This window comes from Triturus cristatus, chromosome 4_1 (genome assembly GCF_964204655.1).
Source record: "Triturus cristatus chromosome 4_1, aTriCri1.1, whole genome shotgun sequence".
Taxonomy (NCBI): domain Eukaryota; kingdom Metazoa; phylum Chordata; class Amphibia; order Caudata; family Salamandridae; genus Triturus; species Triturus cristatus.
Genome location: NC_140585.1, coordinates 226484843 through 226511681, shown reverse-complemented (window position 1 = coordinate 226511681; position 26839 = coordinate 226484843). Strand labels below are relative to the sequence as shown.

Here is a 26839-nt window from a genome sequence, read left to right as displayed (position 1 = left end):
AACAGGACAGATTAAGGAAATAGTAGCATTATTGCGAAGATGGGGTGATGTAGAAAAGTGGAAGGATAGGTGGTACAAGAAAAGAGATGAGGCTGAAGATAGAACAACTTATTCAGCATTTCCAGTGAGGGAAAAGGAGAAACAAGTGGATAATTATCCTATGAGAGAAATACCTGGAGGAGGATATGTACATGTTCCATGGACCAGACAGGATATTTTATCATTCACGAATGATTTCCCTCGATTGAGAGAAAAGCCCGTCGAGTGGTATAGGCAGGTAGATAGGTTTGTGAAATTGTCAAAAGTGCTGTGGGTTGACCTGAATAGTCTGTTTGATTTAATTGTTCCAGCAGACTTGTGGACTGAGTGTAAAATAGTTGTGAGTTGGCCTACTGAGGAATATCCAAGAGACCCAAGAACAGGGGCACCAGATCCAGAGGTAATGAGAAAGTATGATCAGGTGATGGTATACCTGAAGAGTAAAGTACCTGCAAAAGAGACAGACTGGGTAAAGATAGATCGAACACAACAGGAAGCGAAAGAATCAGTTCATGCTTTTTACGAGAGGCTGATACTGGCATTTAAACAATTCAGTGGAGATGAACACCTGGGTGACAAACATTTGAGTCATTTTGTATACAGATTTGTATATGGCCTTAGACCTGAAATTGGTGAGAGAATTCGTGAGCACACAGTGGATTGGCAGAGTAAGAAAGTAGATGAGATTCTGAGACATGCAAAATACTTCAGTGATGAAATTGAAGCAAAACAAAGAAAGCTGAAAGAGAAAGCAATGTGGGCACAAGTGAAAGTTGCGGAGAGACAGGAAGCACAGTTAGTGGAACAGGCAAATAATCCAGGAAATAATGCAGGGAATAGACCTAGACATGCAGGGAAAGGAAAAGGAAGTCTTGAGGAAGCGAAGAAAAAGTTTCCTTGTCACAACTGTGGCCAATTGGGGCATTGGAGATCGGAGTGTCCTAATCCACCATTAGTGAGTAATGAGAATAAATCCTTAAATCAACAGGTGCAGAACGAAGGAAATAATCAACAGCAGCACCATAGAAAGTTGTGAGACAGCAGAGTCAAGAGCCAAAACCGCCCTTGCCGCAGAATAGAGGGTTACAAAAGTATAATCAGGATTCTACAATGATGAGCAGGTAAACAAACCAAGACGTTCTAACAAAGTACAACAGTACTTGTTAAAGAGTGAAGGGAGTGAGTCTGAGGGTGATTATTGACGGTGCCGAGGAGAGGAAGAAGAGTGCATACTTGGTGCAACTCTAGAAATAGACCAGGCAGGACCATTTGTGGATGGGAAAATAAATGAGGAGAGTGTTACTTTTTTGGTAGACACAGGTGCGACAAGATCAACTGTCAGGTCAACAGATGTTAGAAATCTTCCTCTCTCGGATGAAGCAATCCAAGTAGTTGGTGTAGCCAATACGCAAATCAAAACACGTCTTACTGAACCGGTAAGAGTACAGATAGGGAAATTTTCAGACATGCACAGATTCATTGTCTGTGACACGAGTCCAGTGAACCTATTGGGTAGGGACTTGTTGTGCAAAATGAACTGCACAATTTTTTGTACACCGGATGGAATAGCCTTTGAGACACCAGATGAAGATGTTTTGTACCGAGTGACTCTAGAAAATAGAGAAAGTGAGTTAATTGGTGCATTTGCTGTGTTTAATCCGGAGGATTTGCCTCGAGAGCTGAGAGACACAGTGAAAAGGACAGTTTGGGATTTTACTGGAGAGGATGTGGGATTGATGAATAATGTAGATCCAGTGAAAATTGCAGTAAAAGAGGGAATTACATATCCTAACATTCCTCAATACAAAATGACACCAGAAATAATTGAAGGGATAACTCCTATAATTGAGAAAATGATTCAGCAAGGAGTCCTGAGAGAACTACTGAGTAGTCCGTGTAATTCACCGATAATGGGACTAAAAAAGCCCAATGGGAAATTTAGGATCGTACAGGATTTGAGAAAAGTTAATCAAATTGTGGTGGCATGTTGTCCTATTGTGCCAAATCCATCAGTGATCCTGTATCAAATTCCACATGATGCGGAGTGGTATACAGTGATTGATTTGTGTCATGCGTTCTTTTCAATTCCATTGCATCATGATAGCCAGCCGATTTTTGCATTTAGGTTTGGCCAGCGTATCTTAGCATGGTGTCGAATCCCACAGGGGTATACGGAGAGTCCTTCGATATTCAATCAGTTATTGAAGAAATCGTTGGAAAGTTTGATCATGCCCGAGAGTTCAGTGCTAGTGCAGTATATTGATGACCTACTGGTGGCATCAAAGACACGTGAAGCTTGTGAAGTAGATACCATAGCTTTACTGAATCATCTGGCAGATGGAGGGTTAAAGGTATCTCCAGCCAAATTACAATTTTGCAAGAAAGAGGTGCATTATCTTGGACACAATATTGAAAAGGGTCTGAGAAAGGTGACTAATGACAGGATCAGAATAATCAGAGAAATGAAAGCTCCAAAAACCCAGAGAGAAGTGAGAATGTTCCTGGGTATGGTGGGTTATTGTCGTCAGTGGATAATTAATTTTTCCTGGATAGCAAAGCCACTGATTAAACTGACAAAAAGTGAAATGACGGATCCATTGGATCTAGATGCAGAACAAATGGCAGCATTTGAAGAGCTCAAGAGTAAAATGTGTGAGGCTCCAGCTTTGGGGATGCCTGACTACGAAAAAGAATTTGAGCTGTACTGCAGTGAGAGAAATGGATGTGCACTTTCAGTGTTAATTCAAAAGCATGGATTACTGAGAAGGCCTATTGCGTACTTCTCATCGACACTTGACCCTGTAGCTGTGGGTTTACCAGGTTGTCTGAAATCTGTGGCTGCAACATGCAGGAGTCTGGAACAAAGTGAGGGAATCATAATGGGATATCCTGTAAGGGTATTCGTACCTCACAATGTGGCAATTCTTTTGACAAGAAGCAGAACTCAGTACATGTCACATAGTCGATTGACTAAATATGAAAAAGTGATTCTGGGAGCATCAAATGTGACTCTCGAGAGATGTGTAAATGTGAATCCAGCGACACTTTTGCCAGATATTGAAAATGTGGGTGTGAAGATGGAAGATGATCATGATTGTTTGGATGTGCTTGAGTACTGTACAAAACCGAGACCAGACATAAGGGATCTACCTTTGAATGAGAGTGATCATGTGTTGTTTGTGGATGGATCATGCCTGAGAAATGATGATGGTGTGCTATGTGCAGCATATGCGGTATGCAAAGTTTCAGAGGTCATGGAAGCATCACCATTGAAAGGAGTGAAATCTGCGCAAGTTGCTGAATTGGTGGCATTGACAAAAGCTTGCGAAATTGGGAAAGATTTGAGGACAACTGTATTGACTGATAGTCAGTATGGATTTGGAGTGGTGCATGATTTTGGCCAACTTTGGCTACAAAGAGGTTTCTTGACATCGAGTGGAACTCCAATAAAGAATGCTGAAATGATTGGTAAATTGCTTGAGGCGATACAGCTGCCTAAGGAGTTAGCAGTTGTAAAATGTGCTGCCCATGGACTAGGGGAGGATTTTATAACGGTCGGAAACCGTTATGCAAACGATGTTGCGCAATACTGTGCCAAAACAAATCAGTCCATCAACAGGGACAGAGAAGGGGAAATGTCTTTACTCTCTGTGATGTTTACTAATGTCTTAGAAACCTGGGATGAAGTGAAACAGTTGCAAGATGAGGCAGGAGAGGAAGAGAAAAAAGATTGGATTAAGGCAGGATGTGCTCCAAGAGAAACAGACCATGTTTGGGTCTACAGAGATGGCAGACCAGTAATGCCCAACTCCATCTTGTCGTCAATGGCAAGGATGTACCATGGCCAGGGACATTTGGGGAGGGACGCGATGGTTAGGTCGTTCAAGCAAACCTGGTACAATGCAAAGTTCAGGACAATTGCAGAAAGCATCTGTCAGAGGTGTTTAGTTTGTCAGCAATTTAACACTGGGAAAAAGACAGTGGTGAGTCTGGGGACAATAGGCAGAGAAGGAGGTCCTTTTACAAGAATGCAGATTGATTTCATTGAAATGCCCCAAGTAAACAGACTGAGGTAGGTTCTAGTGGTAGTTTGTTTGTTTTCAAGGTGGGTGGAAGCTTACCCGACTAGAAGAAATGATGGATTAACAGTGGCAAAGTTACTGTTAAGGGAGTTGATTCCTAGGTACGGGTTTCCAGTAACAGTTGAGTCTGATAGAGGTGGACACTTTCAAAATGAGCTTATGGGTTTGATTTGTGAAGCATTGAAAATACAGCAGAAGCTACATTGTGCATACCGACCAGAGGCTTCTGGTGTGGTTGAGCAAATTAATGGCACAATCAAGAATAGGATTGGAAAAATTTGCTTAGCCACTGGCATGAAATGGCCAGATGTTTTACCTCTAGTTCTGATGACTATGAGATCTACTCCAGATAGAACTACTGGTTTGAGTCCGCACGAAATAATAATGGGACGTGCAATGCGCCATGCATTCGTGCCTGTCAATAAGTTGGTGACAATAACTGATGACATGATTTTGGATTACCATGATCTGAGTCCAGGAGACTGGGTGAGGATAAAAGTTCACAGAAGAAGAAATTGCTTGATTCCAAGGTGGGGAAGGCCGAGACAAGTTATTCTGACTACGACGACTGCAGTAAAGTGTGCTGGAGTGAAGCACTGGGTACATGCAAGTCATACTCAGAGTTCCAAACCCAAAAGAAGGGACTGGTAAAGAGTATTTTGAAGAGTCAGATTCCAGTGATGATGAAGATACAGAATCAGTGGGGAAAGAAGTAGGAAGAGCTTCGAATGAACCACTGCGAGTATCAGAGAAGAGATCAGATTCTGTAAGAGAGCCTGAAGTTTCAAACAGCAGTGAAGGAAAAAGAAAAGAGAAATCACACAGAGACTACTCCTGAATCAGAAGAGGAGGAGATTGAAGAACCACTTGAGATTATACTTGAAGAAGTAGGGTCAGAAGAAGATAGAGAGGGACAGATTGCGGAAGACCCCCGAGGAGGTGTAGGGAACATTCTTGATGAGCTAGGTGAAGGGACAAGTAGACAGCAAGAAGATTGCGTGTCGGAGACCCGAGGAGGGACAGGAGTAGGGAAGTCTCAAACAGTGGTGAAAAAATCTGTGGAAAAGAAGAGAGCTGCTGGAAAACGGAAACAAGAGGCACTTGAAACAGATGATGAGGATGAACAAACAGAGGGTCGAGTTCTGAGAAAGAGAACTTGGATTGGAGAAAGAAGTAATAAAGAAATAAAGCCGAAAAAGGTGTTAAGAGGAGATCGTTGGCCTAACAACAGAGTTAAGAGGCTGAGATACAAAATAATAAGAGCAAATACATCGAAAGCTGAACAAGTGAATGAAGTTTCGAGTCAAAGTTCAAAAGCTGAAGGAGAAGAATCAAAGGAGTCAAATGAACCAGTGGAAATAAAAAGAGTAAGAAGACCCAACCAAAAGTACAGATCACCGGAATGGTCTTATGTGGCACTGTCTGAAGGAGGAAAAGAAGAAACAGTGACTCGAGATAATCCGGAAGAGATCTTGAGAGAAGTGGTTGAGGAAGATACTGGTGAAATTCTGAAAGTACTCTTGACTGACATTGGAGAAGAGTCGAGTACTGAGGATTTTGATGTTGGAGATCTAATACAATTTGATGTTGAAGAAATTGAAGTGAAGAATGACAAGTATCCAAACTGAATAAAGGAAGGATTCACTTGGATTAAGTGAACGAAAAGATCATTTGGATAAACTGAAAGCTGAAGAATTGAAGAAGTTCCAACAGTAGTGGAGTAGTAGAGGCTAAACTAAAGTAGTAAAATGGCTAACATAGAGGATAATAGAAATAGATGTGCCTTCTTAAAAAGGTGGTGTAGGATGTGCTGCTGCTGTACTGGATTATTAATGCTTCTATGGGGTGTTTTAGTTTTATTAGTTACTTTTAAAGTAGAGTTTGAGATGCATACAGAGAATGTGACAAATGTAGAAAAGAATTCGCAAAAAGTAGTTCCAATTAGAATTAGTAATACTTACATACACAAAGATAGGTCAATTAATAACTTTTCTAGTAATGTTTTTTCAAAACTGTTATATGAATATGTGAAAACAATGGAAGTAAGGGATTGCTACGTCTGTATGCAATTACCTGCATCCGTTTCAGAGGGTGTTACTTATCATTTACCAGCTACATATGGTATTTCCTGTAGTATTTTAAGTAGTGTTTTTTATTTGTTAGGGAAAGTAGATTATAAGATGTCTAACAGAGATAGTATTTTTGGGCATTTGCCAATGAACAAAGCTGAATCCAGCTAAAGAAGCTAACACTTTTGGTGAGATTTTTATTGAAGAAAAAGGATTAACATTAGATTACATTTTTAAGAATAATTTAACTTGCAGTTTGAAAGGAGAGGAGAAAGCTTTCCTGGATATGGTAGAAGAAAGGAGATTGAACATGCATGAGAAAGCGGGAAAATATAAAGTGAGTGAGACAATTTGGGACATTGAGATGGGAAAAGAGTTGAAGAATGGGGCTAGTCCAACTTTAGCTCTAGATGCACCACAGAAGGGTAAACTTTGTATTACAAGAAGGAAATCCCAATATGATACATATTTTGTCAGGACTAGTGAGTGCCATGATACATACTTCATTGCAACAGGTTGGGGTTTCAGAGGTGGAGAAGATACAATTTTTCCAGGAGTATATTATGTTTGTGGGAATAAGGCTTATTACAAGTTGCCTGACCATTGGTATGGCACGTGTTATGTGGGCCTAGTTTTTCCAAAGATTTTTCATATAGATAAAATAACAGATGTAGAACATATTAATTTACTAATGCGTTTTAAGAGAGAAACTTGGTCTGAAATAGTGGGTGATATTTTTGGGGTTTTGATTCCAGCAGTGGGAATTTCTTTGAATGCTTATGGAATTCGGAAACTGTCCACAGTGGTTGATCGCTTATCGACAAATACCGCTGGAGGGTTTCTTTTGGTGAATACGGAATTAAGTGCCGTACGTGCCATGTCTATGCAAAATCGACTTGCCCTTGATATTCTATTGGCCAAGGAGGGTGGAGTCTGTGGAATGCTGAAAGTTCAACATTGTTGCACTTACATTCCAGACGAAAGCAAAGACCTGAAGGTCTATATCAAAAATATTACTGATTTGCATGAAGAATTAGTACCACTTGAAGCTGAGAATTTATGGACTAAAATAGCTAATAAAATGATAGCTGTTAAGGATTTTATTGCAATAATAGGTAGAATATTGTTTCCCCTAACTTGTATAATTGTTGCCTTATTGATAATAAGATTGGTGTGTGTGTGTTGTAAAAACAAGGGAGGGAGGAAGAAATTGGATAAAGAAAAGAAAAACAAGAGGTTGAAAAGAGAACCTCAAGAAATTGAACTAGAAGAATTGAGGGAGAGTGTTTACTTAGAGACAAAAAGGGATGATGAAAGAGTGACTGGAGTCTAATGTTGTGTAAAGGGGAAAAGACATTTCCGATTTCTCCTAAAATGGGACAAAATTTTCACTAATTTTTTTTTTGGGTTTATTTGGTAATAAAATCACCAAAGGGGGGATTGCTGGAGCAGAGTTTTCAGTTTGAAAATTCAGTGGCTTTTGAAGCTCTGGCATGTCTATTTGTCATATTAATTTTATTAATAATTGATAATTAATTATTTGTCTTGTGCAAGTGCGTTTATATTAATCAATCCGTTTGTCCTAACAAGAGAGAGTTACACGTGGGTGTGCATAAATGTGCGGTTTTAAAAAATAACGTGCGTGTTTTCATGTTTAAACGTTGCTATGTGCTGTTTATTTTTTAGCACAAAATGCTTTCCGAATTAATGCTTTTCTATGTTGCAAGTGCTAGATAAATGCATACACATAAGGGTATTAGTGGGGTTAACACTGTTTAATCACTATGCTGTGGTAACGTTGTTTTTGTCTCTTTTAATCAAGATGGTCTATTGAGGCCTATTATGGCCTAGAAAAGATGGCCGACTTGTGAGCCTGGCTGTGATTTATAATATGAAAACTGTGACGAGGGAGACCCCTGCTGGAAATGGTCCTGAAGCTAACTGACCATGGTCCTTGCTTGCTTGTTTGAAAACTTTCCATGAGGACAGCAGCAGTTTTGGGAGATCTCCAAGTGAAGTGAAAATGTCCTTGGCAGCCTTGGGAAACAAAGGAGCCTTAGAGAGAAGCTCTGAACTGTGGCTCGATTGCAGAGGAGAAGCAGAACTAATATGATACATGTTTTATTTCTTGGTTCCTGTTCCGTAGTCTTCATTATGTGTACTTTTCCTGAGCGGAGATTCTCAAATGTAGCGATGTTACATCCTTTCCTTCTCGCTCTGCTCAGCAAGTCCGGCGGACATTACAGTTTTTTCTATGTTTCCAATGTATCTTTCCATTGTTTAGAAACTATAAGAAATGTTAGCCTAGAGAGGGTTTTTTGCCACTTGCCATTTTGCCTTTGCCGCGTACCGAATCTGCGTTGCTGAGGATTGATGCTGAAGGGACTTCGTCTTGAGACATTTACCGAGAGACTTGTCCTGACCCGTTCTGACATTTAGCTAGAATAGGTAACTATGAGAAATGATTTACTCTGATTAATTTTCTTTGACTAATTTAGATAAAGCAATATAATTTTAAAACATGGTGTTGGATATTCTTTCTTGTCAATTATTGGGTTTACATTTTGATTATTGCTGTATATGTTGTATAGATTATGCTTAAGGATAGTCACAAAAACCAGGTCTTATCGACCTCGGTATAGATGCAGGGTGTTTAGGAGTTTTCCCTTCCACAGGTTTATTGCTGGTAGAGTATTTGAGCGTATGTTAGTGAAATGGGCCCTAGCGTATGATGTATGCATGTGCGTGTAACTGTGAGATTACTTTATCCGTGGTAGTGGGAATATTATACACACCCTGATCTCTATCACTGGCACTGGTCGGGAACCAACAGTGGTGAGAAGTATGTGGGAAATGAATTGGGCAGTGCGATCAGTTGGCACTGGTGGGCAGTGGAAGGAGGGTGAGTAACATGCAGCATCCTTAGTTACAAGTGTGAGATTATTCACACTAAAAGCATGAAAGATCGAATGGGTTTCATTTTAGTGAAGAATCAATTTGGATAAAAAGGTTATGTGCATCATAATGTATATCAAACGAGTCACTCTTTTAGAGAGGCCATGTTATACAATGCCATTTGTCACTTCCTGTCCTCTGCCCAATGTTATTGATATAAAATGCAATAATCAACCTCTATTAAAGCTCAAGGGTCACCACGCTAAATCTAAACAGACCAAATGTTCAATTCATCTCACAGACCAACTACAAAGTGCATAGGACATTGGTAAAATCGTTTGCGTCCAGCAAGCTCGGAGATAGATTAGTGAGACCAGGTTCAGTTCACAGGGAAGAGAGAACATCAAATGTTGGGATTACTTAGAACGTGGTGATAATCGTTATAACTGCTACAGTAGTACTGAATCAATCTATTAAAAGTTCTGCTTTTCCTTTAAAACAAGTCTGCAAGAAATTTCGGGATTCCGTTAACAGTAAAACATCATTCTACACTTCGGACCAAAAAACAGAACTTCCATCGTGAGAGGGGTGGGGAGTGTTTTTTTAGGCATTCGAATGGCATGAGAGACCATCACTAAGCATGAGAACTACAGTCTTAAGACTTGACATGGAACGCAATTGAGGACATCTGGTCAAGACAAAGATGATGGAAATGCTTCAGCAGAAAACCTAAACTAGCAAGAATCAAAACAGCAAGGACTTACAGATATAGGAGATCTTTATAGTCTATTCGTCATCATCTGGAGGGATTCCCAACTCTTCATCTGTCCATTTAGAACTGTCAGGATATGGGAAGTGACCCTAAAAAAAATATTTTTGAAAAAAATCAAATAGTCATGCAATGCTCTTAGCGATCATCAAAAGAAAAGCTATGATTTGACCAGGAGAGAAAGATTAATCCTGCTTTTCTGACAGCTGTAAGAAAAGTACTGGGTTCAAACAGGCAAAGTACCCCAAATTACAATTCCCTTGTCGAGGAGTAGTTGATGGTGCCTTATTATCCCACTGTGCAAAAACAACAAGGTGATGGATGGAATGCTCGAACTAATCTCAGCCACTGGCAATCGCTCAGTCTGCATCCCAATCCATCATTTTTTTGCCCACCATGCCACCTCAGTTTGGACCCACCATATGCAAATCAGTTGTGACCCTGCTCCTCATGGGCACATGGCCACGCTCCTTTCTCCCCCCCGCCCCCCCCCCACCAAAAACACAAGCAAGCTAGGATCTGTTTTTTTGCCCTACTTGGGGATTTTCAGCCAAGTATAGCTTGGTTCAGTGGCACAGTGAGCCCCAGACCCGCACCTTGGCATACCCGTTATGCCTAGGGCATCAAATGCACACTGTGTAACTAGAACCAAGCTATACCCTGCTGATGTGTCCATAACAAGGGCGAAACTGGCCATGGGGTGCTTGTGTTCCAGCTCAGGGAGAACCTGGCTTGGCAGTTTGGGCTGGGCAGTTCCCGTTGGAGCAGGGTCAAGACAAATTTTCTGGGTCCAAACGGAGGTGGATAGGTGAGCAAAACGACGATGGACTGGAAAGCGACCCAGAGCAGTTCTATCTATCACTTTTTGTATACTTCTATTCCCACTAATCACTTCAGACCGATGAGAGAATACAACTATATGTACTATATAAACAACTTGGCCAGTTGATTATCGCATTTCTGGCGGTCTCACAGGGAGTCTATTGAAAGTAATGCAGTGCACCTCTGCTATAGATAGAAAAATTAGATACCAAAGAATATCAGACTGGCACAATGGAGATACCTTAGTCCTCAGTCACCTGACATTAAGGAGGCAGATGTTCCAGAACTGGTGCATGGCTGAGGGTTGAGAGATTACCATTGAAAAGTGTGATTCATTCAGAGTATTTGGGAGTCGAACGTGCCATTTACAGCAGACTGGCCATTAATGCTTCAGTTATTCAAGATGACACATTTACAACTGCTTGGATTTGGTTTAGTTATCCTTGGTGCTAAGGGATATTCTAGGTTTTCACAACTGGGAAAAACAGACCAACACTACACTTTTCATCTTAATAAAAGACTGGCTCAATAGACAATGTTACATGTGCATGACGTGATGCTTAATAGCCCTTTTGCGCATGCAATGGTGGCCTTATACATAAGCAGTGAAGGACAATGACTGATGGAAAAGAATGTCTTCTCCACACTACATAGGACGTTAAATATCTCACCAAAACTGCTTCGTAATCATGCCATAAGTGCCACAGGATCCAGAACCACATGAATCCGCTCAGAAACTCCGACTTCCAAACCTGTGACTTGGTCAACTGTGGAAACTGTCGATATCGAGGCTCGATGTGCACTCCGCCCCCAGCACTGGAAGAAAACAGCAAGAAGTCAGTTTCTACTCCAATCACTCCTCTGCCTGGAGTATTGATGGGGCACCTCTTGAACTTTGTAATGAGACATGCTTCAAAGCTCAAATTCCAAACAAAAATACCCACCTTCCAAAACAACCTAATTAGGAAATATTAGAAAATCCCTCCACTACCTCATTTCGAGACCCAAGCCACCTTCTCACAGGGGTGTGGAATTTAATAAAATAGCTACTTGTCCATGGGGCAGGTTGCTTCATACATCTACTTGTCCTGTAATAAAATCCACTTGTCCCTTTGGTGCCATTTAGTGCGACAACAAATTATGGCAGCAATCTCATTATATAAGATCTCTGATATAACCTCTCTGATTATGCCAGGGTTCATACCATAGTAGTGTTTGAATACTTGCAATCCCCTTATGTTGCCACGTTTCTGCAGGTCTACCTATTGGGGCTGAAGGTAGTTCCAGCGTTAGAATGCCCTTTTGAGTCTGTGCAAACCTACTAACTTGCATGTTTTAAGGGTTTTTAACAACTCTTCTCTAATCTTTTCCCATACTAAGAAATAGTGGAAATTTACTCCTGACAATGGCAGGCGTAAACCTTCTTCCAAAGTTGAGAAAAAAGTGGTTGGCAGGAAAGTGAACTTGCAAATACTCAGATTTACACATGAGCAAATCTACACATGCATATTTGCTCATGCTAAAATGCAGTTCAAAAATATTTTCTAGGAATCCAATTTCTTGTCCTACTTATGTAAATTCTTTGGAATTCACCACAGCCGTATAGCTGCACTTAATGCAAGGACAAATGCCATGGGTGCACTTTTGAGACTTTCTTTAAGAATTGGGCCCCTAATTTGGTCTGGTGTTGACCATGACCTTTTGCGTTTATTAAAATTCTGTTTCTCTCTCTCTCTGTATCGGCTGGCTTCACTGTGACAGCATTCTGCTCTTTCACAAGGAGCATATCGGCACACAATAGTTTTGTTCAGTGCCAGTAACACCTGTGGCAGTGTAAGGTTTTTGAGACCAAAACAATGTTTGCTTTTGCCAATGTTTGTTATAGTGGTGAGGGCCCGGCAGCTCACACACCAATAAGGTTTTACAAAAACTATGCCAAAACACATTCACAAAACTAAAAAGCTGACTTCCAATTTCAGACATACTGGCTTTGCCAATGCTTGTTTATTTTTGTTTCCCATAATCTTATTGAAACTGGTTACACTGATTTTCCATTATGAATATTTTTGGGAAATGCTAGCATGCATCAACACATGATGCTGAAAATAAAAATGGTACCTGAAATTTAACAGTAGTTGAGCGAAATGTTTTTTCCACCCTTTCATTTTATCAACATTTTATTTTGATAGGAAAGAATCATCAATCTTGCTTTCAAGCTTCTGCAGATATTTGCATCAAATTGGAGAGCATTCTGTGAGCATTATATAGAGCCTCATATAGACTTTGAAAATAGGTGTACACATTTTTATACAGAAACCACTGTCAGTAGTGCAGTCAGAGCTTACAACATTCACTTGGAGTGCTCACCCTAATAATAAAGGCTTTCAATTAATGAACCATAAATACAAGTTTGAACAGCACTAACATATGGACAAAAATATTACCTTAACTGCAGACAGTGCCCTTCTCTGTTCCATAATGTGGTACTGCAAACTGGCAGTCAAAGGGTTTGTGCTGCAGGGGGTTGGGCCTACTTGTCCCAAGGACAAAATACACATGAAAACTTGTTGCCCGTTAACCCAAACAATATGGCCTGGGCGTCGGGCTATAGGAATTCCACATCCCTGTTCTCATATGTGGTGTATTTTAAAACTGTCAATTTTTACCAGTAAATGTACTGTTTGGGACCCTCAATACCAGAAGAGTACGCATTGTGCATGAATGAGATGGACAGAGTATGTAAAAACCAATCCCACCCCACATGCCCCAGGATTAAGAGGGATTCCCATAATGTAAGCAAAGATCATCATGGGCCAGTACTCAGCATTAGCACCCTCACCTGACAGTTGACATTTGGAATGCCAATAGCTGTTATGTACACACTCCATGATCATCCTGAGGCTTACAGGTCTTTGTAGGCAGGACCCCCTCACTCTTCTGTTCGTGTGTGTCATTGAAGATTCCTCTATGTCCTCAGCACCACTTTCTGCAAACCAAGCTCAGGTGCAGAGCACTGGTCACTATTAGTGTGGAGAGATGCTTGCAACACTAGAGGCTGTGGAGGGACCGGAGTCTTTGAACGAGTAGCAAGTCCAAGGAAGCAGATGTTTAAGGAGACCAGGCTTGAGTGAAGAGTGACAGGGGAGCTGAAAGGTTATGCAGGTTAGCGCAGCTCACACTGCCTGAGAGTTGGAAAGTGATGTAGGTGGGTGTGCCAATTAATAGCAGTGATTAAACTGCAGGAATGAGCTAAACCTTTTGAGACTTTTCTACTAAAAGCAGAACAACGTGTCCACATCATGGACAGTAAACAGTGGAGGAACTGCTCAAGCATTGCAGATGGTCAGTCAGGTAAAGCAGCAGGAGCATTTATTACTCACTGCTAAGTGCAAGACACCAGAGCACATTTTTCAATAGAAATGAATCTATCAGCATGTGTGCCTATCTAAAGGCTACATATATAGGAATTGGTTTGTATTTGTACTTTAAAAGAAGGCCACTCTTAATTTAAAAAAGAAAAGAAATTGACATGGAATCAAATTGGTGATTTATCAGAGTAACTCTTTAAAAACATAAGAAATTAAGTTAAATATGAATAGGTAGGCAGCAGCCTCATCAAGCTTACAAATGTAATACTACACTTGTATGGTAGGCAGCAACTCAATGGGCCTGCACCAGTAGTTGGTCTATCTGTCTTTTTTAAAGCAATTAGCAGGGTCTTGAATCAGTCAGAAAACAGACATTTACCAGGAGGAAGGAGACTTGTTGAAGGACTTTAATGAAGCTTCGGCAATGAAAAACTAGGAATGCATGTAAATTTACTCTCACCGTCATGGTTTCTGTAAAGACTAGATAGATTCACCAGCTCATTCCCCCCCCCCCCACCCCCAAGAAAAGGCGGTAGTCAACAATGAGAAATCCACTCAGAGAATCTGGATATTTTAGCCAAACAGACATTTTTAAAAAGCCTATCTGTTTTGTAGTCTGAATATAGACATTCTGTATTACGATTGCAATGGTTGCCTTCTCCCTTGTGAAAAGAGCCCTTGATTCTCTTGGGAAAAGATCTGTTGGATTAAGAGACGGATAATTATCCAGCTTTTTCCACAAATTGCTTAGATGCTTGGAGGCATGTTCGGAGAATGACTACTTTTCTAATCCCTCTATCTTTTCTAGAGGGAACTCAACACTCCTGTAAGGAAATGCCTCTTTGTATGGTCATCCTCAAGTTTTTTGACTGATGCTGCTGGTTTTGAGACACAGAGTGTACTGAAGCCTGCTAACCAAACCTCAGTGCCAGCGCCCTGACCTCAAAATATGTATGTTACATTGGCTATACCCAATTGGCATAAGCTAACTTACCTGTATGTATCCCAAGTATATTGAACCCAAGGTCTATAAGTTTGACTGTCACACCAGGGATTGCAGCTCTGGTCAAATAGGTTGTGCCACCCTCGGTGTGACAAAGATAAAAAAATAAAAATAAAAAGTCTCAAGTCTGCGATGGTAGTTTCAAACTGCTAGCCCGACGTTGCCGTTTAAACCAATGGCAAAGTCAAATGTTCCCCGAACATGTGCAAGTCATTCCTATGGCAGGCCTACCAAGCCCAAAGGCAGGATGCCGGATATTTCATAGGCAGAACATGTACTTTACGTGTTCTGGCAGTAAAAATGCAAACATGTTTTTACTGTGGAAAGACTCTGACCTCTTAGCTGTACTAAATCCTGTACGATGGGACCAAAGATGGTGCTCCAAGGAATCAAACAACTTGTTACATTAAGCCTGACTTGATTCTCAAGTTGAAATGAACGTAACAAGTTAGTGTGCAACTTTAACAAGGTTACCACTGTGTTGCCTTCAATCTACTGCGCTCTTCACAGTTACACAAAGGAACTGGAGTACGAAACAGCTTTCTGCCATCCTAGGGAGACAAACTAATGACTCCCAGGAAAGGAGACAGTAGGTGTCTGAACTGGAGAGAGGTGTCACCTCTCTCCTGCAGGAACCCATTCAGGTGTTGGCCTAAAAGGTGAGCTTCAAAGCTGAAGCCATCTTTGAAGAGCAAATGGGTAACAATTGGGAGAGGGGCAGCCCCACTGCCAAGGCAGAGTAGGTGACACCTGGGAAGCAGAGGGGAAACCCGTTGTCAAATGGATTTTTGAGGTGTGTGGCCCTCTTGGTAGCCACACCTGTGGTTTGTGCTAGAGAGCCCTGGATGACAAGGCAGGGGATCTGCCATGTTGGAAGTGGGCAGAATCCTGCACCTTGGGCTAGCCAGATGCCACACTTCCCAGGAAGAGGTCATCATGAGGGAGGGAACGAAGTTGCCCATTGGCTACAGACAGCATCTAACCTGAGAGCAGTTTCTGAACATAAATGTCACCCACAACTCAGATCTCATGTGGACTGGACAAAGGACTAAAGTAGGACTGTCCTGTCGCACTGTGTAACCAGCAAAAAGAGGCTGCAACGCTGTGGAAGGCGCTTGCTGAACCTCGTGGCTAGCAAAGGAAAGTCACTGCGCCTACTGTGTCCTGCTCGTGCAGAAGTTGAGCCTAATAAAGAGAATCCAACTGCAAGTTGGCCGACCTCCCGTTCGCATCCTTGATCCCTTAAACCAGGACAATTTCCATAGGAATCCATTGTAAAGGGGATATTAATTGTCTGGAACTGTTTAACCTGTGGAGGTAACTGATTTGGAGGACCTTGCTAGTCTCCCTGACTGGCTTCCTTCTGAAGTTGGTCACCTAAAGTGACTAAGTAACCGCACTACAACTAGCCCAATTCTTTGGTGAAAAAGTTTTTAAGTGTCAAATTCCGAGAACTAGCCAAATCTTGTTCGCGGTTGAGTGAAATGCTTTTACTATACTTTGCAAATTCTATAGCTCCGGAAACTTCGGTGTATCTTTTTCGTTGTGGTTTCTAAAAGTACATAAAAATAAGTTTATTTTTATAAATTGGTGTTGGGTTTCTTCTTAAATTGTTTTAGTGCAGTTTAAATGCTTTTCAATTGTTCCTTTATGTAAGCCTTGTTGCTCAGAGCCACAGCTACCCAGGGTTGAGCTAGACGTTTGACAAATGGAACCTACTGGTCCTAAAGGGGTTGGTAAGTATATTACAAAGTGAGGTTGCACAACCACACTATATAATTAGACCACATTTCCTCACAACTCCTATATTTTACTTTTGAAGAGACGTCTCTGCTGGAGGTGGTTTAGTTTTGGATAAAGTGTTTCTGATTTATGCAGAAATCAGGGGATAACTTTGGAAAATAAGGGATGAGTTTTCAGAGGGATTGTGAGTTTAAGACCACCATTACTGTGAACCATTGTGCGAGGCACAAGGAAGAAAATATGTTTGTCTCTCCTAACAGCCAATTCAGTTCTCAAAATTCACTGTCCAGGAATGGTGTTCGAATGAATATTTCTGCAATTGCTTGAAGGCTGGTAGTGAAGAGACAAAGCAAACACGAGGCGATGATGGACGGAGTGCTGAAACTTTTCAGACACTCACCCCCAGTCACAGATCTGGGTTGAATGCGGATTTCCCTGGACCGGAAACAAGAATCCCGGGACACCCCTCATCAGCCAGGCTAGCTTGAATTCAGTGGCAAAGTGAGAAAGGAACACACGTCTGGGCATACCCTGCAAACCTAGGGCAAAGACCAGGGCTTGGCAGTTCGGGCCGGACTGTTCCCATGAGGCACATGGTCAAGACTGATTTGCATATAGCTGGGTCTTAACTGGGGTGGCGAATTGAGCTAAAGAACGATGATGGATTCAACCCAGATCTATAACTGGGGGCGAGTGTCTGAAAAGTTTCAGCACCTCGTCCATCATCTCCATGTGTTTGCAGTGAAGAGAAAGGACAGATTGTTTTGGAAAGGACCACCTTGATATCCAATTAAGGTGAGGTTCTTCCAACAAGGAGGGAAAACTTTCTGATGACTTTCAAAAAAACTTTCATTACTGGGATGGTAACAGGAGAGACTGGAGAAGCATGTTTCCGGCGAGCAGTGACCTCCACTAGGTGCACCTTAATGGAAGAGATCAAGGGGGCTGGATTTTGAAAATAATACAGCACTACTTCTCACTGCCTGCCAAATGGCATTTCTTCTACAAGCATCAGATGACATCTCTCTTGTATTATAAAGCATAGGGCACCCTGGAGGTAAATATTTGCCTTCCTTCGGAATGTTTAAACAGTGCTGAGACAATGCAGATGTCAACATTTTAAAGAGTCAAGACTACCAAGTGCCAAGATTGTAGGCTGTAGGGATGATGGCTCTTGCTCTGGAGAGGAGGGCTGGGAGCAACCGTTTACCATAAAGGCATAATTATAATCATTCCAGCGCTGTAGTGTTTTAAACTCGTTGAAAACTCTGGAGAAAAAGCACCATCGGACCACAATAGCAATGGCCGTGGAACCTGGTTTATGGTACCGGCACATGTATTATGGGCCTTTTTACCTTCTGTAAACACATTAATCTGAGGAAACCCCCCGCACTGCATTAAATGGTGACTTGGTAACCACTTTGAAGTAGAACCCTGCTCTTGGAGAACTTCATAATTCAGACACATTGCTAGATTTCTGAAGCAAGTTCTTTCTGACCTCAGCTGCTTCTGTGTGACCTTCAAAGATTCATAAACACTGGTTCCTTAGGTTGACTCATATTTGTGGCTTTCGAAGTCAAGTATTCCAGTAGATTACAACTGTGTTACCTTTCAGTGATCATCAAATGTATGGTGGATTCTAGAAAAATGCACTTTCCTGTATGTAGCGGTCTCCAAACTAGGGACCTGCCTCCTGGGGGGGAGGGGGGGGGGGGGGGGGTCGGTCCATGGTGCTGTTTATAGGGGGGCGAACGCCCTTCTTCAGTTAGAGGGGGCACAAAGTGGGGGAGGGGTTTAATATAGGTTAATTTACCTATGCTGAAAAGGTAGCTTGGAAGTGAGATCTTCGCTTGTTCGGGACGTTTCTAGTAGCCAGCTGTCGTTCACACCTGGTTTACAGGGGTGGTGGTGGGGAGGAGTGGGGGTGGATTAGTGGACGACCCTGCTTCCCTATCAGCGTGGCACAGACTCCCTACGAGAATAGGGTCTGATGTGCTGCTGGAGCCCTCATAATAAGGGCCATGGTACAGACGAGGAGGGGCCTCACTGTGATGCTTTGCAAATAAGGAGAGGACACGAACTGCTGGGAACTCGCACCAGTGGCACGGACAGGGCAATATGAAGGAGCAACTCCTGCCCACTAGTGACCTACCCTACTGAGATAAGTGTAAAAAAAAAAATAATCTACCAACACATCTCTCAAGTGTTGCTTTGAAAAACGCAAAAAAAGAAGCAGGTTTCAAAGCTGCTGCGGCATGAATGGAAGTAAGAAGCAGACCTTTTTTTTTTTTTTGAAAACTTTTTATTGATTTTCGAGATTTCACGGTACAAAGACATTATAGTATACATTTGTAGCAGCCTTATTCTGTACATATCACACCCTACTTCGTGTGTGGTAGAATTCCATCGCTGTATAGTTACATTCTTCAGTATCCTAGGATAAGTGTTACAAGGCCTGCCGGGGTATCCGCCCCCGCTATAAATAATGTCTATGCAGTATTTAGTACTTGAAACTTTCCCCAACTCCCCCCCTCCCGTTCCACCCCCCCTCACTTGTGTACATCTGTGCCATGTGCTTTTTACCTTTCAATGGTGTACTCAGCCCAATTTACGTGTCTAGTTTATACAACACATTTACTCCTGTGCTAACAATGCAAGACCCTCGTCGTCCTTCTCTGTGGGCCTTGATGCATTCTATGTTCTATGTAGGGTCTCAGGCTTCGCCTACAGATTTTATCGCTTCCAACATTATATCCCATTCCATTGCTATTGGTATTTTCCGCAGCCCCCTGAGTTCCTCTGTGTGCAATGCCGCGCTCTCTGCAGCGCCCCATTTCGCCAGTTCCGAATGCCATGTGAGCGTATCTGGGGGCCTCCGCGATTTCCAACGCATAGTTATATTACGCTTAGCGAGAATGAGCGCTAAATCTATAAAACGGTATTGCACTTTATACTTTGAGGCCTGTTTGTGAAGCCCCAGAATACATTCCTCTAGTGTGAAGTAAGAAGCAGACCTGAGCTGTTTTTACAAAACTTTGTTAAATAAAGTATTGTAGACACGCCGATAATGCTACAAATTACAAAGCACTTGGAAAGGAAACGCAGCTATGAGTTGCTTTTTCCGTCCTCCAACAGAGTATGTCTGTTATAATGAAGCTGAGAGCATCGAGCATGCATCTCATTTCCTTCTCTCTTGGGGAGTGTCATTTCCCTCGGACTCACCACCCTCCAAACCAGGGACATTCCTCCCATGACTTCGAGTTCATGTGCTCTGAAAAAATTCATCCTCTCCCCCCCCCCAATTTTTTTTTACTCATTTCAATGAGATTACCCATCAAGAATCCCCGAATCTCACCCTACAGGGCATGCATCAGTCCTTAACTTTTAAAAAGTGTACTTTTTTGTATGTCACTACTGCATCGGTTTGTTTAATTTGCTGTTTAGGGATAGGTTAGAAAGAACCGAAATACAAGAACTCGTGTCAGTTTTTGGTTAGTGTTTATACTTCAAAGATGAAAGACACTTGCTTTTGCAGATGGTCTAGCCTTTATGTAATTTGTTAAGCCTCATCCCTACTGCCCCACTACCTTTCTGACTGTAGAGTTTTGGAAGGGAAGGGGGAGACGGGGATCCACATAAAAACATCTGGTTCAGGGGGAGGTTGGAAGAAGAAAGTTTGAAGACCGGTGCACTAGACTAATAAAAGGAGGCAGGGCTGGCTTTAGGCATGGTCAAGATGGGCCCAGGGCGCCAACTTTCAGAGGGCAGCACTGGGCTGGACTTGAAAACTGCTTTAATAAATTTATTTTTGTTACAGGCCTCTGAAGCCAGTTATTTCTCTCCAGGCGAGCCACAAATGTTCCCTCCTCTTAATCTCCCTGTTTGCCTATCCCACCTTACATACTATACCTTCACCCACTCTTCCCCTCCCCAAACTCCTGGTGTCTCACCTGTCACTTATCTTTCGTATAGGTGATTCAGTAAAGGGGGAACGGGACCTGACCAGTGAACATAAAAGCCCCCGGCCCCTCCCTCTCACTATCATCATAAGCAGCGGGGAGTAGTAGGATTAGGTGAATGGCAGACTTTAATAACTCACACACCAACTGCATTGCCTCTAGAACATCCCCCCCCCCCCCATCTACTGTTAGACCAGAGATAAAATAACACGCACCATGAATGAAAAATTATTTCAAGTTAATTATGCAACGTCAGTTGTAAAGCAATCCGTGTAGATATCTGTATGAGGCCCAAGAGTCACAGAACTGAATCCTGGTCGGCGCAGTGGGGAAAAGGGGCTTGTGAGTATATATAGTGCTACGAGGTCCCAGCCAGTAACAAATCACTGTGAATATGTAAATCATTTTTTTAACTGTTTTACACACAGTATAAGATAGGCTGCTGCAGAATAGTTTAGATCGAGCCCCTGGAATTATGCTGTGGGAAGACCCAAATTATGCAGCAGGGTTGCAAAATTATTAAAGAAAAAAGTCTAATTATGCTGCATATTTTTTGCTAGTATCACTTCATTATTTTGTACTTTTTACACATGGTAATACTGTTTCAGCAAAGACGTCACATCATTCTTACCAGTTCAACAACCAAATACAGAAATAAGCAAATGACGGGTGACCAGTCAACCTTTGTGAAGGGCCTTCTAGTGCTTGGGAACATGACGCCAGATTTTTAGTAGCTTTTGAGCTAGGACATTTGTTTTCCTAAAATCTGGAGCTTATGCCGCAGATCCATACTTATGCCAAAAAAAGGCACAGAATTGCATAAATACAGTGGCTCTGTGTTTAGTGTTTAAGATTTTACAAAGTGCTTTCAAAGCATATATTTAGCAGCAAGTAGTCAGACTGTACCTATTGCAATCATTTTTTTAAGTATTCGTTCAATCAATCAAAAAACATTTGTAAAGCGCACTATTCACCCGTAGGGGTCTCCAGGCGCTGGGGGGAGGGGAGGGGGGGGGGCTGCTACTGCTCGAATAGCCAGGTCTGGAGTAGTCTTCTGAAGGTTCGAAGGTCTTGGGTCTGCCGTAGGAGGATGGGGAGGGTGTTACAGGTCTTGGCAGCGAGGTGGGAGAATGATCTGCCGTCGGAGGTCGCCCTTTGGATGCGGGGAAACTGGCGAGGTTGGCGGAGCTGGTGTTTGGGGGTGTAGAAGGGGAGTCGTCTGTTGAGGTATGCTGGTCCGGTGTTGTAGAATGCCTTGTGTGCGTGGGTGAGGAGCTTGAAGGTGATCCTCTTGTTGACGGGGAGCAAGTGCAGGTTTCTCAGGTGGGGTGTGATGTGGCTGTAGCGAGGGATGTCGAGGATGAGGCATGCAGAGACGTTCTGAATGTGTTGTAGTCGTTTCAGGAGTTTGGCGGAGGCTCCAGCGTGGAGGGCGTTTCCGTAGTCCAGCCTGCTGCAGACGAGGGCCAGGATGACCGTTCTTCTTGTTTCGGTGGGGATCCACCAGTAGATCTTGCGGAGCATGTTGAAGCAGGAGGATGAGACTGTGTTGACCTGTTTTGTCATGGAGAGAGTAGTCGAGGATGACCCCCAGGTTGCGTGCGTGGTTGATGGGTGTTGGTGCTGCTCCCAGTGCGGTCGGCCACCAGGAGTCGTCCCAGGCCGAGGGGGTGGAGACGAGGATGAGGACTTCCGTCTTGTCCAAGTTTAGCTTCATCCACTCGGCGACAGCTTTCATTCCTTCGTGGAGGTTGGTTTTGGCGGTGAGGGGGCCCTTGGTGAGGGATAGGATCAGCTGGGTGTCGTCAGCGTAGGAGAGGATGTTGAGGTCATGCAGTCGGGCAACGTGGGCGAGAGGGCCATGTAGATGTTGAAAAATGTCGGGATGAGCCCTGGGGTACGCCGCAGATCTCTGTGGCTTCGGCGAAGAAAGAGGGGGGTGGGGTGGGGAGGCGGACGCTCTGGGTTCTGCTGGAGAGGAAGGAGGTGGTCCAGTCCAAAGCCTTGTCCTGTCCCAGATCCCAACGTCGTGGAGGCGTGTGCATAGGGTGCGGTGGCAAACAGTGTTGAAGGCAGCTGACAGGTCCAGGAGGATGAGGGCCGCGGTTTCGCCGTTGTTCAGTAGGGCCCTGATGTCATCGGTCGCGGCGACAAGGGCAGTTTCGGTTTTGTGGTTGCTGCGGAACCCAGATTGGGACGGGTCCAGGATGCTGTTCTCCTCAAGGTAGCGGGTCAGTTGTCTATTTGACTGTCTTTTCGGGAAGGTCGCTGTCTCGAAGGAGATGTTGATGGCTTTCGGAAGATGGGGTGCGATGGTGGTGCTGGCTATGTTGAAGATGCGGTGTGGGCATGGGTCTGACTGAGATCCAGAGTGGATGGTGTTCATGATTTTGATGGTGTCGTCGTCGCTTATGTTGGTCCAAGAGAGCAGGGGATCGGTGTGGATGGTGGTTGTGGGGGCGGAGGCCTCCGTGGCGGTCGTGATGTTGAAGCTGGTGTGGATGTCTGCGATCTTGCGATGGAAGAAGGTGGCAAGGGAGTCACACAGATCTTGTGAAGGTGGGATGTTGATGGTGTTGGAGCTGGGTTTGGAGAGTTCCTTCACGATGTTGAAGAGCTCTTTGCTGTTGTGTGCATTGTCGTCTAGACGGTCTTAAAAGGAGACCCTTTTTGGCGGATCTGATGGTGTCTACGGGTGGCGTCCTTGTGGGTTGCGTAGTTGTCCGGTGTCGGTTCACGGTGCCATTTCTTCTCTAGTTTTCTGCAAGTTTGCTTGGAGGCCCTTGGTGAACCAGCTGGCTTTCTTGCTGGTGTGTCTGTTGGAGGGTTTCTTGATCGGGGTGAGGGTGTTGGTGCAGTCGTCGATCCACTGTCTGAGGTTGCGGGCGGCAGTGTCAGGGGTCGGTGGGTCGGCTCCGGGTGAGGGTGGTGGTTAGCTGGTCTTTGGTGACTTTGCTCCAGCAGCGGCGAGGGATCGGTTGGGTGCGGTGGTGCGTGGTGGGTTTCCCGAAGGTGAAGTGGATGCAGCGATGGTCGGTCCAATGGAGTTCGGTGGTGTGGCTGAAGGAGACGTGGGAGCTTGCGGAGAAGATGGGGTCGAGCGTGTGGCCGGCAGAGTGGGTGGGTGTCGTGACGAGGACTCTTTGCAGAACTCAACAATGTCACTTATCATTAAAGTGACTCCATCAAGTAAAGCTTACACTGGGTCCCAAGTAGCCCCTACATTTGGTAATTAACCAACTCCACACATTTACATTTCTTTCAATTAACAGACACCTAGGTGAGAATGTCTATTTCTTCACCACCCTGTCCCGGCCTGGACTTCACAACACAGGAGGGCCCCATCCCCTCCACTTTCACCCAGAGGCACCACAAAGTTCACATTAACTATTCAGGGATGGTTGATGGGCAGCCAGCAGGGTCGCATTCAGAAGCTTAGCCCTGATCATCTGGGCACCTGGGGCATCAGAGCAACGACCCAGGAGAAAGTGGAAAAGAGTGAGATCCATGGGTAACATCAAAGACATGGCCCATAGATGGGGTGCTATCTGGGCGCTAGTTTTTCCATCTACAAATGGACAGACAGCTCTTAGATAGATGGCAAGAGGCAGGTGGGAACAAACGGGGGCTGATTTTTTATTTTTTATGAAAGGACCAGCACGATCATTGATGTAACAGTCACCCATATTGCATGCAGAACAAGGCCCCAGTACTGGGGATTTGCACCAGTGCCTAATTTGTAAAACAATAAGTGCCAGGGCCTTGACCAGCAGGCCAATGCACCTTGCACCACCCATTGTCCCGTCATCCTGCCAATGACATACCAAATCAACTACCAACCATGTCTCGCCTGCAAGTGCGATAGTTCAGATTATTACAGGTCTCCAAAGCTAAAGGAATGGCTGCGGAGGAAGGTATTAGTATTTCTTTAGGTCGAGCCTGGGCAAGCATGCTGCATTGGAGTATGAACTTAACCCCGCCCATATTTGTGATTGGCTTGTGTCATTGTACTTTGTAAATGCTGGCTTCTGATTCGTAAACAGGCTTGTTACTTCCTTCTCCTTCGTACCGCCTTGTCTTCATTTGTAACCTCCCATGAGGACTGGCCCTTTTAAATGTGTTGTTGCTTGGTAGGCTTTAATTACAGCCTCTGAGCACTATTTTGTTTAATAGTTTTCGCATGCCTGCTGTTGCAGGCAGGACACTCTCTCGCAACAGCTTTATATTTTTTTTTTACGTAACACGGCACGCCACACTGATAGTGGTGGCCGTGCCTTTGCTTTACTTGCTGCGCCAAACACGACCGCATGTTTTAAATAAAAAATAAAAAACTATTTAATTCGGTTTTTTCAATGTCCCATGCCGCACTTACACTTTAATGTCGGCTGCGCCCCTTTCCTTAAACGAGCAGAGTCTAAAGAAAGGAGCACGGCCGACATTAAAGTCAAAGTTAAAGTGCTGCATGGGCGATTTTACAAACAAGTATTTGTAATGCAAAAGGTGTCGCATTAACAAAACTCTCGTAAATGCGAGACCTATTGTATTGCAAATGCTAGTTTAATGTATATTGTGTTCATAAACAACCAACCATTCTGCTCATCTATAAATAAGATGAGCAGCGCCACCATGTGTCATAAGAGTGGTGATAACAATTAAGAGCTGGTGCAGAGCACCAGAAACCACTGCCTCAAATTAAGCACTGCTTTGCACCCTTTTTTATTACACAAAGGGGTAGATAGCCTAGTTTGAGCCTCAGCCCTAGGAGAAATAAATCTGTGTAGTGGGCAGAGGACAAAGACTGTTTCAAAGGACTTTAGTATCATTGGTGATAAGGTGCAGGGGCACTGAAGCCCAGTAGTGTTAGGAGCCAACAAAACCCTAATTGTGGCTATTTTACTGTCCTTCCTTGTTTGCATTAGGGCCCTGTACACCTTTGCTGAGCCAGTGTTCCTTTTGACCTCTACCAATGGCCCATGGGAGATTAATATTGAAGCAGTGGTGCCTGTTTAGCTCATAAAAGGGGTATGGCACAAGATCGGAGCCCAAGTTTTTAACAAGCACAGGAGACTGTCCGTTTCCCAAGTCAGTAGCCATCATTAGTGAAGCAGGTAAAGTTGCACTGGATCCCAGTGGGTTGAGGGGCCCACTGCATCAGAATCAAGACTGTCTTACTTCCCAAAAAAGGCATTGGACCTTGCTAGCATTAGAGTGGACGAAACTGTTGCTGCAAAGTAGGGGCAAAATGTGGGGGCTCTTTTTTTCCTCAGAGGGACACAGTCTCATTCAGGACTGGAGTGATGGCCAGGCAGGGGGGGGGGGGGGGGAGGAGGCAGAGGCACCCTGCTACTCAGGGCTGCAGCTATCATTAGTGCAGCAGTTGCATTGGGGCCCAGGAATGTGAGGGACTCAACACCTTAATTATGTGGGGTAGAGGTTCTTTTTGCCAATTTTTGTCTGAAGTAAAAGCTCACATTTACAGAATTTGAGCTACAGAACAGTACCCCTGAAATTATCTCCTAACCCCAGCCCCCTGCGCCCAGCCTTACCACTCCTCCTCCCTCAAGTCTTTCCGTAAAGTTTTGGAGCCCCCATCCCTCCCCCTCGACTTCAAAACATCTTATTTTCATTAGAGGGGCTCAGAGCAAAAAAGGTTGAGTATCTCTGCTCTATTTTAACCATATGTCGCTCTGGGCATCTGAACAAGCCTATGACTTACCTTGTTTCGCTAGTGTTGATTAGGCCATAGAGCTCAGATTTTAAATAACGTTTTACTGAAATAATTTAATTTGCTGCCACTAACTATTAATTCATTTTTTGTACACGCTTCACTTTCTCAAGTTTCGCCTTTCATCGCGTCACCGGCAGAGATGCAATAGCCTAGATTTCTTCTTTTCTGAGAAGTTTGTTAACATCTAAGCCTTCTTCCCTACTAAAGCCAGGGACTTCCTACGCAAGAGCATGTGGTTTGAAACCTCCAAGGACAGTTCTAGGCTCCTGAAATTCAGTAGTATTAAACCATATGATATGACTTTGCTATGCTCTTTGGTGAAATCGAGATCCCCTCTAGACCCAGTATCTTCCTTGATTTTA

General features: G+C 43.5%; 1 protein-coding gene across 1 annotated transcript in view; it reads right to left on the bottom strand.

Moving 5' to 3' along the window:
* The window catches only part of NDUFB2 (NADH:ubiquinone oxidoreductase subunit B2), a 49834-nt gene that overhangs the window by 8388 nt on the left and 14607 nt on the right, over positions 1-26839 (bottom strand). The window contains exons 2-3 of the mRNA XM_085651925.1: positions 11348-11492; positions 9850-9946 (exon numbers count right to left, since the gene is read on the bottom strand). Of these exons, the coding sequence (XP_085508051.1) occupies positions 9872-9946; positions 11348-11492 (220 nt within the window). The 3' untranslated portion in view covers positions 9850-9871. The remainder of the gene's footprint in view (positions 1-9849; positions 9947-11347; positions 11493-26839) is intronic.